At 35.2% G+C, this 14,104-nt stretch overlaps 1 protein-coding gene across 1 annotated transcript in view; it reads right to left on the reverse strand.

The window, feature by feature from the left end:
- Positions 1 to 14,104, reverse strand: part of DNAH8 (dynein axonemal heavy chain 8) — a 121,122-nt gene that overhangs the window by 2,868 nt on the left and 104,150 nt on the right. Inside the window, 6 exon segments of the mRNA XM_033512619.1 lie at positions 887 to 1,043; positions 4,908 to 5,068; positions 6,325 to 6,426; positions 7,605 to 7,721; positions 9,729 to 9,884; positions 12,774 to 12,926. Of these exon segments, the coding sequence (XP_033368510.1) occupies positions 887 to 1,043; positions 4,908 to 5,068; positions 6,325 to 6,426; positions 7,605 to 7,721; positions 9,729 to 9,884; positions 12,774 to 12,926 (846 nt within the window).

The following is a 14,104-nucleotide window of genomic DNA, read 5'->3' on the forward strand; positions in this document are numbered from 1 at the left end:
CAATCTCAGGAACCCCATGTTAACTATTGGTCATCTTACCCCAGTACCAGACTATCGGTCCCCTTCCCAATCCTCCCCTTCCCTATAAAACCCCAGCTTTTACCCAAGACCATCACTGGCCCCCTTTGCTGAAGCCTGCATTAAAGAGTCTGCGGAATGCTACGTGGTCTTCCCATCTCTTATCTGCATCGGCAGGGGAACCCCAGAACGGAGCTGGCTGGGCTGAACAGAACTGATCACAGAGCAGAAATTGCTGCTAAAAGAGCTGATCACTGAAGGCCCTTGCCCATGCTTCAAGGTTTACCCCTGACTGGAGGCTGCCTGCAGAACCCTGGATGGCGGCTCTGTCTCCTGGGACAGCCTGACTATCTGGGTTTGTTGCAGGCAGAAGCCAGGGGTCAGACAGGCCCCCAGGATCCCAGCCTGCAACAGTATGCAACATCTTAACTTTCCATGTGTTCAGAAAAGTAAATATTAGATTTGTATGTTATCCAACTAACATTTATCCCCTTAAAACTGCTTCAGTTTTTACTTTTTGTCTGATACTACCCAATTACTCATGATTTTGCTAGAACAGGACTTCACCCAGAAGCCCAGGAGACTGCTATCATAAAATGTTGAGACTGACTTCTTTTTGTTTTCACAAGTAGCTTTGGAAGTCCAAGCATAGTCTCCTTGACATATCTACATGGCCGATGGTTAGACGTCTTGATTTTAGATAAAAAATCTTCATACCAATTCATGCTGGGAGCAATAAGGGTGTTGGCTCCTTACTTGAACCTGCTACTATTTATATGAACTTTGGTACAATTCAGTGTTTCTTTTTTGCAGTGTGTACTGTGAAAATTCAACAGAGAACAGTAAAACAGGACTAAGATTAACTTGCCTCATGAGGTATGTAATCTGGAGGAAGTTTCTCTAGCATGTCTTCAGCTGAATGATAAACAACTGATTCACGAGTTTCTCCAGATCCTCCCCCACTTTCTTTAGGCTGAATGTTGGTAATAGTATCCAAAACATCAGCTGATGTATTTTTCTGGTATCTGAGAGGATGGGAAATATAAGTTACATAGAATTTTTTAATAGTTAATGATAACTTTGTAGAACACACAAAAAACAGTGTGCCATGAAGTCAAATCAAAACTCACATGAAATTGTTTCTTTTGCATCCTGCACCAACAAATGAGTGGAAATAAGAAAGCAAGCCTGAGGTACTGAAGTGGCAGCAATGCCTACTTTCACCTTCTGGAATTAGCTACATAGGGAACTGTGTATCAATGAGTGATGTAGGACACACATACTGATTCAAAGCATAGATTTGCATGTCAGCTTTACTTTTCAGCTTTCATATGACACCCATCTCCTTCTATTACTTTGTCATACATAATTATATAAGACATGAAACCAAAGATAGAATGTGTGAACTCCTAAAACACCTAAAGATGCTTTGGATACAGGGTCACGGTACTAGAGAAGCTAGATACTACAGTATTTCAACAAAAAAATTTTGAAAATGCAATTACAAAGATTATAGATCAGAAAAATCAAAGAAATACTGCCAGGAGTTTGCTTCTCAGAGGACATACTTTCTGCTTCTAAAAGTAGGAATGGTGGGGGCTTTTCATAACCCTTGACTTTAGACTCAAAACTCAAGCTTTTTTTCAATTTATGGCCCCATTCAAAGAATGAAAGATTTATTCAAGACCATATATGAGCAGAAAAGATAAAATTTCTCTTGGGCTCATGGCTTCATTGGTAATTTGGATGATATACTGGTGGTTGTAACCTTTGTGTCTTGCTGATTTAACAAGTAACAAGTTGATTTAACATTTAACAAGTAGTGATTATGGGGATGTGAACCTTCTTCTTCATACTGTAAACAATCTTCTTCCAATTCTGCTGTTAGACTATTTTATGTAGAAGGTATAGGTTCCCTGATTATAATATCAAATAAATTATAATAAATGACAGGATTTTAGAAATGGTTTTTCTAAGTCTAAAAAAAAAATAGAAACAATTAAAAAAATAAGGCAGTATGCAAATTTTGAGGAAAAGGAGAGAACAGCTTTTGAAAAATAGCATCAAAGGAACAGAATCAAAGGATAGTGATATTCCTTTCTTCAATGAAACAAGCTAGGAACCTTCTGAAGAGGAGAAATTATGTAAATATTGTATAAATAACAATTACTGTTTGAACAAGACTTTTTTTGTAAATGAAAGGAGAAAAGACAAAATATATATCTTGATCTTTACATAATTAAAAATAATTTTCCTGTGTGGAAGTGAGATTAAAATATTAAGAAGAAATTTCATTTACATACCATTGGGACATATTCAACATTAAAACCACTCTGCAACAAATTTTTTCTAGGTTTTGAGAAACCTCACTTTCCTTTAGATTGCAAATAAAATGAAGTATAGATGAAAACAGTAACAATAAAAAGATGGCAGAAGTCTGTAGAGGAAGTACCATGCTCCTGAGAACAGAATCGGTTGCATGTGATGGGTTGACCCTCATCACTCGTAGATATTTATGTGTAGATGTCTCCATAACAGCTTTTTATCTAGATTGCCCAATTCAGCTCATGTATTTTAGATGTCTGCTTTGTGATGAGAGAAATTGCACTTTACAAGGATCTGTTTTTCTCTGTTACTGTTAAGGAAGTCTACAGTAACCATAAAGGAAGTTACAGCAACATTTAATGAATCTCATTATAGTGTCAGTGTTGCCTAAATGTATGTAAGATAAAGCACTCAATACCTATTTATATATTGCTTTCCCCTCAAGCAAAGTGAATTGTGTCATAAGAAGAAAAAAGAAAATTAATTTTCTATGGATTTTGATTTACTCCAAAAAGCATTATTAAGAGTATTTTCTCAATAGTTTGAATGTAACATACTATCATTATTTGAGAGCTGGAATCTGTGCCATCAGGGATTTTCTGTACTGGAAGTGAAAACTAAGAAAACATGCATGTGAAAGAAACATTGCCTCACCTTTGTGTAGAAAATAACAATATCTATTACAGCACAGGGCTCAAACCCTTACATTCACCAGCTTGCAATAGCTTAACTAAAATTCAGCTACATTTAAAGCTTCAGTGGGGAACCAGTTGGGAAAGGGGTTTGGCAGAAGACTGTCAGAATATTCCTTTCCTGCTCAGGTAGCTGTTAACCTGTGGCTTTTGCAGAGCCTATGATTCATACACCAAGTTAAAATCATTCTCAGTGACTTCAGGTGTTAATCCTAAATGAAAGCATTGAAATTCATTGAAGCCTTACAGTTGGAACCAACAGATTTAGCATTTGGCTGAACTGTAAAACTGCCACAGTAAATTAGTGAGAGAGACGATTTTTCTTGTTCTCCATAATAGTAATATGGACAGGTCTTGGCTCTCTCAGGGTTTCAATTCTCACAGTTAGCCTTCTGCATACTCTGAGATGAGTTGATAGGGTATTATATGGAGAATTTGAATAAAAGTTTTATATTGTATGGGATGCTAATCCATTTGATCTGTGTGTCAAAGATGAATTTCTGACACAGTAGCTGTGCATAGTTACTTATAACAGACCATGATAAGACATGGAAAAAAACATGAAGCCTCATTTCCCCCAAACTCTAAAGAAGGAATTAAAAGGCAAAATTGACAGGGAAAAAAAAAGGACTAAAGTAACAGGAATATGCTGTGGCACCAAGTGGAAGAAAAACTGAGCATTAAAGAGAAACCAAAGAGATGTACCTACTCACTAAAGCTTTCCCAACAGTGTTAGTCTCAAGTTTCCTCCTATAAATTAGCTCTCCTACAAGCCTAATTTTGGATCTAAAGCATGTCCATCTTCAAGACTTTGTTTAGCTCTCTATTAAATCTTGGCTCTTTTTCTTTAATCATTTCTAGAAGGGAGGTCTTGCAAGTATCAGAGAATGACTTGGAACAGAGTCTACTCTTAGATTCTTTTCTTCACAAGCATATACTAACTGTAGTATGTGTTAGGCAGAGCTGACAATAAAACTGTGTACTCTTCTCACAGCATGCTTAGAATACAGGCCTCTTGACATGGCATCAGCCTCTCAACTTTGAGACTGAAAAATTGTGGGAAATTACTGTTTCATCCAAAAGTATTAGAAGATGTTAGGTTTTCATAGCAGCTCTGCATTTGAATAACATTTGGTTTATTTAAAAGTTGAAAAATAGCTACATGAAGAAACAATGAATGTGGAATGTGGACATACTGGATATGAAAATGCAATAATTCATGGCAGAATTATTAAGAATTTCAGTGACATAAATATGATGATGTTCATATCCTTTCATAGGGTATATAATATTAGAAGGAAATGAAGGGCAAGCTGTTACACAGATTATTTGGAATGAAAGAGTGAATTTAGTCAGAGATAAAATTTTAAATGGAACTAGTACTTGGTGCAGTTGAAAAGCCTCTTTTAAATAATGGGAATGGTGGAACCAATTGCAAAGTAAATTTGTAGCTGCATCCAAAAGCATGCTTGTAAACCAAATGGTAATCCAGAAAATAATTTAATAAGTGTTTAAAGAAAAATAAAGTACTTGAAACAGAAGGCAAATACTAGAAACTGTCTCTAGTTGAACTCTATAGAACCATCTATCACATATTCATATAAAAGTTTCATAATGCTTTCAATTAAAAAAGTAAAATCACGAGGAGTAAGTAATGACTTCCAACTGCTTTAAAAAGACATGTAAAATGTAGCTGAAGATACTGCATTTATAACAATGTACATACACAGAAAGTGTTCCACTCAACAGAGAAATTCACATGAATCCTAGGTTTCCTATGAAAAATATATTTTAGTTAAACATTTGATAGGGATTTGTTTCCAAATACTAAAAGAAACATTCTCTGTTTTCAATGTGCTGAGACCTACTTACGTAATATCAGCATTGGGATGGAGACCAAACACCTCTGGACTGTCCATGGCAGGGAGTAACTGGATGTAGTCAAAGTACTGTTCCACTGTTTTGCAAACTGGAATTTTATACCCAGTATAAAAGCAAAAGGCGCTGTCAAACATACTTTCATTAAACCATACCTGTGAAAAATCCATGGGGAAAAAAGAAATCCAACAATTATTTTGCTAATTAGATGGCTTTTTAGTCTCATTTTTACTCCTGGAAGATTAGGGTTCTTGTTTCAGCTACTACATCTGATTTTACTTTAATGCAACAGTAAATCATTAAAAATTATGTCTATTAAGTTTGACTTCCAGCTAAGTCTTTTTAGCTAAGATTTTCTGTTGGGGAGGATGAAACAGGGAGACTTATTGTTATGAATATGATTGTTTAGCAAAAGATTCTGAAAATATGAAACCTAAAATCGAAATAGAAATGCAAGCTAGCTTTGGGCCATAGGATACTGAGCACTAGTTACTATACAACCAAAGAACAATAGCCTAGCCAGCTGAAGGAGAATCCTTGTTGATGAGACAATACCCTTCCGCTGACAGAATCCAAAGGTCAAGCAGCAAGAGAAGAATTTGAAAGGCTTTTAGAGTCTAAAATGTAACACTGTATGGTAATGTAGTAGTTCTTATAGGCTATATGTAAATTCTCTAGTATGTGTGTCTCATAGTTGTTGGTTACTGGGAATTACAATATTCACTATAGAAAGGGATATAATGTATTGTAACAAGAACTTCGCTCTCATGCTCTCTTCTGCATCTCTCTTAACTCTCATCTTCTTCTTCCCTCTCTCTCTTAACCCTTATCCCCTCTTACCTCTCTCTCTTAATTGTTATTCCTTTCTCTCCCCTCCCCCCTCTCTTAACTTGCTCCCTTATTTCCTTCTCTACTCTTATTCTCTACTCCCCTCGCTCTTAAGCTCTCCCCTCACTCTTAACTTCTCTCCCCTAGCTCTTAAGATCTCTTACCTTTGCCCTCTCTTACCCGTACCTCTCTTACTCCATTCTCCTACTCTCTGTCTTTCTCCCCTCTCCACTCTCTCTCTCCCTCCCTGACCACGTGTACGCTGTGGCTGGTGGCAGAAACAGGTCTCTTCCTCCCTCTACCAAATTAATAAATTGCTTATACCTGAACAACTTGACCCTGGAGAAGTCTCTCACCGTGTATGTTTTGTACATCTATAAATTTCCAGCTAAGTTTCTGCTCCTCACCAAAGAGGAACCAAGGGGAAGAACCTCACTGCCAAAGAATGAGGTTTTGACAACTTCATTTTACTTTGAAAAGCCTTATAAACTAGTAAAGTGCATGTTCGGCAGAAAGAAGACCTTCTGATTTCTGTATTGGAGATATCAATAAAAATGACAACTGTATTTCTAAGGTCTCTTACCCTTGCAAAGCAATTAAGAAGACGCTTATCATAGTCATCTGTGACTCGGCCTCCATACTGTACTTCTCCAATCATGTAGCGTACTGTGTTCCATGATATCCCCTGTAAAGTAAAGTACATGAAAGACTAGAGTTATATGTAAGAAGAAGATTGTAATTTAAATATAATCTGAAGCTTATAATGTTCTGAAATGTAAACTGAAAAAATCACATAACAATAATCCTTTATTTCTAAGTTATTTACCGAGCTCAACTTTGTAATTTTATGGAAGAATTGGGCTTGGTCCTGCTATTATTAATTTAGAATCACAGGATCATTAGGTTGGAAAAGATCTTTAAGATCATCATGTCCAATCTTTGACCAAACACCAATTTAGACCATGGCACTAAGAACCATGTCCAGTTGTTTCTTGAACACCTACAGCCACAGTGACTCCTCAGCCCTCCTGGGCTGTCCATTCCAATGCTTGAGAATCCTTTCCACTAAGAAAATCCTCCTAATGTTCAACCTAAACCTCCCCTGGAATAGCTTGAGGCTGTGTCCTCTTGTCCTGGCACTGGTTGCCTGGGAGAAGAGGCCAATCCCCACCTGGCTACAGCCTCCTTTTGGGGAAGTGTAGAGAGTGACAAGGTCCCCTGAGCCTCCTTTTCTCCAGGCTAAACACTCCTGGTCCCTCAGCCACTCTCATATGCCTGGATCTCTAGAAGTAAAATCTCGTAATATATTTTATATATATATGTATGTATATATGTATGTATGTATGTATATGTATATGTATATATATGTATATATGTTACAGTTTGACCAGAAATCACTCATTGCTGCTATTGCCTCTCTTCTTACCCCCAATTCCACCCTCCCCACCCCACCCCCTCTCCCTGTTTCTCATCTTTCTCTCTTGGCTGAGTGCTGCTTCATAAGGAATGGCTATTCCCTGCTAAGTATGGCAGCTGTAGAGAAGTTTGATTTGCTCTGTCAAACTCAGTAAATATTTTAGCTCTCTTTCCAAAACAGATAACATACAGACTTGTTAGTTTTGGATATAGTAGTGAAGAAGAAAAAGAAATTTTAAGGTTCTTAACAAATATGTATTTTTACATGCATGACAGCACATAAAATATTTCAGCTTTATTTTCTTGCAGAGAACCTCAAACTTTGATCATTAGAAAAGGCACTAAATTAATAGCAATGAGTAAATTATGATAAACATGAGGGAAAAACAATTGCTACTGCTGTACAAAGCATTAAAATGTACTGTATATACAGATTTTAGTATTCACCTTCTTGATGTCAATTTTTTTTAGGTGATTTTGTATGAACTGAACACTGGCTGTAAAGTCTGCTGAGTTAAATTCATAGGGAATATTCCAACCCAAAGGTCCAAACTTGCGTCGCTCCTTAGGAATAAAATTAAAACCAAATATATTTATGAAACATCTTATAATTTTCTTTCTGTAATAAATTTTAATAATAGCAATACCGTGGAGTAAAGAATTGAACTGAAGAAGAAAGGTAGCCTAGGAAATGGCTGTATGCCTCATAAACATCAATAATGCAGCTAAGTTATACCATGAGGGATAAATAATTATAGAAAAAAACAACAAAATAATTTATTAATAACTTCACAAATCAATTTATAAGTCATAGGTTTGCAATGCCTCACTTCTGTATGGATAATTAAATATTTATATTAAGTAATAAATTAATTAATTTAGCATTGTACAGTTTTAAATTTGTTTTTACAAATACTGTTGACTAATGATAGTTTCAAATTTTCAAGCTCCTATAATTATGCTCTTTTCCAAACAGTTCTGTATTGCCACTTCTGTCTTGTTTCAGTATGCTTTTTTAATGTACATTTTTCAAAATTCACAACTTTATTTTAAGGTTGTCACCATTACATTATTTAAATTTACTATTGTATACCTATTTGGAATAAAGTGATAACAGTTGTAATAACAGAAAAATAGTTAATAATTATACTAAAAAAATAAATATTCTGTAGCCCAAACACTTCAAACATACAGCACTATTATATTTTACACAAATTTGTTAAAGCCATTTCAGTTAAATTTCTCAATGATTTTTTCAGAATGTAGAACAGATTAATTCAAGAAGTTAAGAACTAAGTTTCTGAGTAGTGCTGACATTTATCAAATGAATAAATTACATTTTTAAATTAACATATTCATCAGATTTTATATTACCAAGTCAGCAATCACTGACAGTCTTTGACACCTGAAGTAACATTTAGGAAGCCTAGCTACAATATTTGAAAAGAACTGGAATTGAAAAAAGCCCCTCACCTTTTCTTTTCCAAAATTAAATGTTGTTTATAAGCAGATGAGACAGCATGAACCAATAATACAATGCAGAAGAGTCTAATGATTTCCTGTCAAGTTTTTTTAATTACTTCTTAAGTTATAGTTATCATAATGATCTTGTCACCAAAGGATATTAAGAACTGGTCAGTTAAAAGGCAGGACAATGTATATATTGTTGGTTGGTTGGCAATTCATAAAATTTCTTACTAGATGAATAGCTGTAATAGTTTTTAAAAATACTGATAGGTTGAATAAGCATAGATTTTCTAGTTCCACAAGAACTGTATAATCCTGAGGCAGTACACAGAACAACTTTTTCACTGTTTAAAAAGTGTAGAAGGAAAATAATGCAGAATGCTGTATCTTAGCAGTGAACATCAAAAAATTATTCTTCTCTCACCAGCTGCCTACACCAAAAATACAAGCTTCTCAGTAGAACCTAAGGCTTAAACAGTGCTTTATAACTATTTTGAGATCCTTGGTGAAAAGTAAGTACATTCAGAGAGCTCAAATTATTAGTATATATTGTGATCTCAAAACTTATTTATCTTTAAAGTACAAGGAATACATATCATTGTTCTCACACCAGAATTAATGTACGCAACACATTGACACAGATATGAAAAGAATTTTATTTAATTCTAGCCACCTAAAAAATAGCTACTCTAAGTTAGGCATCTGCATTGCCTTTAAAATCAATGGAATGAAACAATGATATATCTCTAGAAAAACATTCACTCTTAGACAGCTATTATAGATAAGCTGGTTTTCTGTTTCAGCATGCTTATCTATTTCTATTGACTACAGAGAGAATTTTTTCCCATATACCCAATGACTGGCTTTTGATCAGCTGAAGTTAGATGAGAAAAAACAAATTCTAAAGGCCCATCATATGAGAATTGTTTCAAAGCTATTAAAAAAAAAAGATATCATGAACCTTGAAATACAGATTAGAGAAATTAATGCTTTAGTCCTGCAGCATAGTGCTATGAGAAATACCAGAATGTGTTTTTTCAGGAACCTCTATTATAGAGTGACTCCATGTATTATACCACTATGTGCAAACTTTTTAAGAAATACCTGAACAGTAGAATGCAGGAAGGCTACAGTGTAAAGCAAAGGTTTCCACATAGGCAGGTTGCTAACATTTAACAGATCCTGACTAATTCCAGAAAATGTTCTTTTCAGTCCAGCACGTATGCCTTGTGGAGGTTCATTTGTGAACTTTATAGCAATCTGTCACCAAAAAAAAAAATAAATAAAGGAATAGGATTTGCTTACTGAAACAAAAATAGCAACATATGAAAATGTCACACTACTAGTTCTAATTAAAATGTAAATAACTGAAAGCTTGTAGAAATAAAGCTAATATGTACTTAAACTGCATAAAAGGACTACACAGAATCATAGAATAGTTTGAGTTGGAAAGGACCTTCTGAAGGCCATCTAGTCCAACCCCACTGCAATGTTCAGTGACATCTTCAAATAGTCAGGTTGCTCAGAGTCCTATCCAAACTGACATTGAATATTTCCAGGGATGGAGTATCTAACACTTTTCTGGGTTTCACCTGTTCTAGTGCCTCACCACTCTCATTGTCAAAAACTTATTTCTTATATCTAATCTAAATAAAACCTTCATTAGTTCAAAATCAGAATCCCTTTCCCTTTTGCAACAGGCCATACTAAAATGTCTGTCCTCATCTTTCCTATGGGCCCCTTCAAGCACTGCAAGGCTGCAATAAGGTCTTCCCTAAGCCTCCTCTTCTGCAGTCATACTATATTAGGCCACGAAGGATTTTGAACATAGACCTTTAATTTTTATTGGTTAAAACCATCACTGACACTTGGCCATGGACCTAAAAATTTTCATCAATGACATAAAAGCAGTCACCATACTTTTTAGAAGGCTTTTTTATCCCTGATTCAATGACTGAATGATGGAAGAGAAGTATCCCATATAAATGTCAAGAACAGCATTGTATTTCTGTTCCCAGAACTTCACAGTAAATGCAAATAAATCTCACTCCTCCTCAGATCAGATCTTTGTGTTCACAGTGGCTACTCTGGACTCTGTGGCTTGTCTAAGGCAGCAAATTAGATTAATCAGAGAATATTCCTGAGCACTGTGGTCAGCAGGCATTGAATCCATATTTGTGGCAGTAAATTGCCACAGTCCATTAGAATTCTGCCCCTTAGTTTCATGCAAACTGCCTAATGGGAAGAGTGGTTACACAATTTTAATTTTCAAATATCTGCAAATTATTTGGAAAAGTGTAGCATTGTAACTGAACAGATTGGGCCATGATATTCTCCAGCCAAACTGTATTTAGAGTTTATTATCAGACCCTCTGGAATTTCTCAAGGTTGCTGAGACATAAGCTATTCTAAAAATAAGAAAGAAGAAGCTGGAAAACAAGAAAGCAGGACCACAAGAGCCAGATAACAGAGGGCAATTGAAGACTTGGACTGTAACCAATCCTGTGCCCCAAGGGCTGTGTGAAGAGTATGTGGACAGGATAGGGGCACCAATGAAAATATACATGATCATGTGAATAGTAGTTTTAGAATGTACAAATAAGTGTGTAATGTAAACAATAAATGGCTTCTGCAAAATCATATTAGTTCGCTGGTCAGAGGTCCCGAACTCCCTCAGAAAAGTGCTAGTAAGCACAGGTTTTCGCATCAGAGAGTGTTGTAACTATTTACCTCTATGGGCTATTGTATTCCAGTGTTGGATAATGCTCATGGAACAATTTATTATTTCAGACACAGACTGGCCTACCAGAATCTGCTGCTCAAGACAACTAAAAGTGCTGGAGGAATTAAAATAAAGGGTTTTTTTCCCCTCCAATTCTAAGTACTTGTCTCTCTAGCTTGAGTAACATGGTAGCTTGCACAGAAAGGACAGTAAAGGCCAGGCAGCCCATGAACACACTGTATTGTGTTCCTGTTACTGTTGGAGGGAATTGGAACACTTGAAAATCAATGTTTTCACATTTCAAAGGATATCCTATTCAGTTTTGATGAAAATTCTATATTAGAAGGAGCAAAGCAAATTGTTCTCTTTTCCTCTGAGAAAGGGCTTTGGTTTGTCAGTTATTCTTGTTCTGTAATCCCTGAATATGTTAATATTTTAACAGGAAACATGACATTATATAGTGGGAAATCACATGTGAAATATTTGAGATAAATGCAGTGAAGATTCATCTAGAAACCCTCTTGAGGTCTCTTTTCTCACTTTTAGAAAACTGTATGTCCATATACCACACTACTCATAAACTGCTTGGAGATGCAGGGTGATTACATGTTCTGTTGTTAGAACATAGGATTCCATACAGCTCACTTTCTATACACAGACCATGGTGACAGACAATTCCTACTGAAGGTTTCCTCTACACTCTTTCAAGACAGGAGTCCTACTCCCCTTCACACCCTAGATATCAGGTGAGGCATCTATTTTTATTCAGAGAGAATGAGAATGACTAAGGAGACTTCCACTGTTTTTTAGAGAAAAGAGAACATAGAAATATCAACATACAGTTATTACAGTAGATATTAAGTAGCATTATGACCCACTGTGAGAGTGTTGGGAACCATCATCTGTGACTTCAGTGTATTTTTTAAGACTTCAGGCAATTTTCTTGGTTCTGACAAAAAGTGTATCCTTGAGATCTACAGAACAGACATTTATAGTTTATCCAAAGAAATTGGGTAGATGATGTTCTCTAAGATGTGTTCTCAATGTATGTTCTGTCCTATTAATACTTTATTTATTATAGAGGAATCTGGAATCCTTCTCTGGAAAAATGTTTGCAGGCATTAATCTGTCCACAAGGCATCTGGTTGGGCCAAAAGGGATACAAGTAAAGACATATAGTTTTTATTGAAGTGCTTCTGTGTACAGAATTATTGTGGACTCACACATACATAATGCATCATCAAGAACTTCTGGTTACTGGTAAATAACCTTCCAGTTACTGGTAAGCAACCTTTGAAATTATATTTCCATTGTAACACATTTTTTTCTTGGGTTTTGCAATTTTTCCCTCCATTTTTTTCACTGCTATTTACATGACTAATTTGAATAATCTTCATTAAGTACCTGAATGAAATATTTGAACAAACCTGTAGCAGTGTAATTGGGAATTTAGGATGTTGTTCAGTAGTTATCCAAACTCGAAATGTGTCATTCTGGATCTCAGCAGTAAGAATTGTCTCCAGTAATTCATCCATGAAATCCAGTCCAAGGTGACAATTCTGAAGTAACACCCAGCCTCCCTAAACAAGGATAGCAACTATTACCATATAAAATTTAGAACAAATTATTCATAATGCTGAAGCCAACTGTCTATATAAGAATCAGATTTGGTTTTCCATGTATTTTTTTTTATACCTTTTGTTCTGTTCCTGAATATATATTCTCTTTTGTTATTACAGGATATTGGCATAGATAAAGCAAATAGGAAAAATAAGTACAAAAGTTATTTCCACATTTTCTTGTTCTCAATGAAAATAACATAACCAGATTCAATATTTTAAGTAAAGTATCAGTGCTATCTAGTGGCAAAAGGAAGTTCCTGTACTATCCCAGCAAAACACCAGTGATAAGCAATTCTGTCCTCAGATACAGAAGAATGTGAATGCAAAAGTAACAGCTGAAATTTAAGTAATACGTATTTTTTGAAACTGATTTGTTTATAACAACCTAAAGTAAGTGTAAACTGGTAATAAGACCCTAAAAGTTTCTAACTCCAATTAGTTTATCTCTAATAAAGGCATTTGCATGAAATCCAACTTCCACTTATTTTGATCTTATTCATCTCTCAAATTGCATGCAAGCTCTAGTTTGATTATTGTCTATCTAAGCTTCCGCTTATGAATTTAAATTCAATCAGCTTTTTTTAGCATCACTTTAGAAGCCTGCTGAATTAGGAAGCCTTTATTTAATCAGTTCTAAATAGTGATGGACAGTGGATTTCATTACATCTTGTAATTTCATTTTAGCAATTTTGTTTTAGCTCATTTAAAAATAAATCAGTTACTGTTGGTGAAAATATATAATTGAAATATTTATGGTGAATTGATAGATATTAGAAAAGAAGATTAAATTAAGGATTTTTTATCCTTCTTTTATGAGGAAAAATTTATCTCCAACTTTTTTGAGGGAGATCTTTAATCAATTTGGTACATTTCCAAATGTATTAGACTTAGTTTTTGAAAAGTATCTTCCTGTAACACAGCACAGCACTTATAATCATCTTATATACTCTTGGCCAGAGGTACAAAACAAAACAAATAGGTATTTGTCTTCATATTCACTAATTCTGTTTTGTAGTTTCAAATCTGATGTCCACATGTTCCTCCCTTCAGCACTAAGGCATGTAGTTCAGAAATTGTTACTGGTAGCTCTACTGGAGTGCTGCTTTGAGTGTCCTTGTGCTTCAAATTAAGGGCGA

Source organism: Parus major, chromosome 3 (assembly GCF_001522545.3).
Source record: "Parus major isolate Abel chromosome 3, Parus_major1.1, whole genome shotgun sequence".
Classification (NCBI taxonomy): Eukaryota; Metazoa; Chordata; class Aves; order Passeriformes; family Paridae; genus Parus; species Parus major.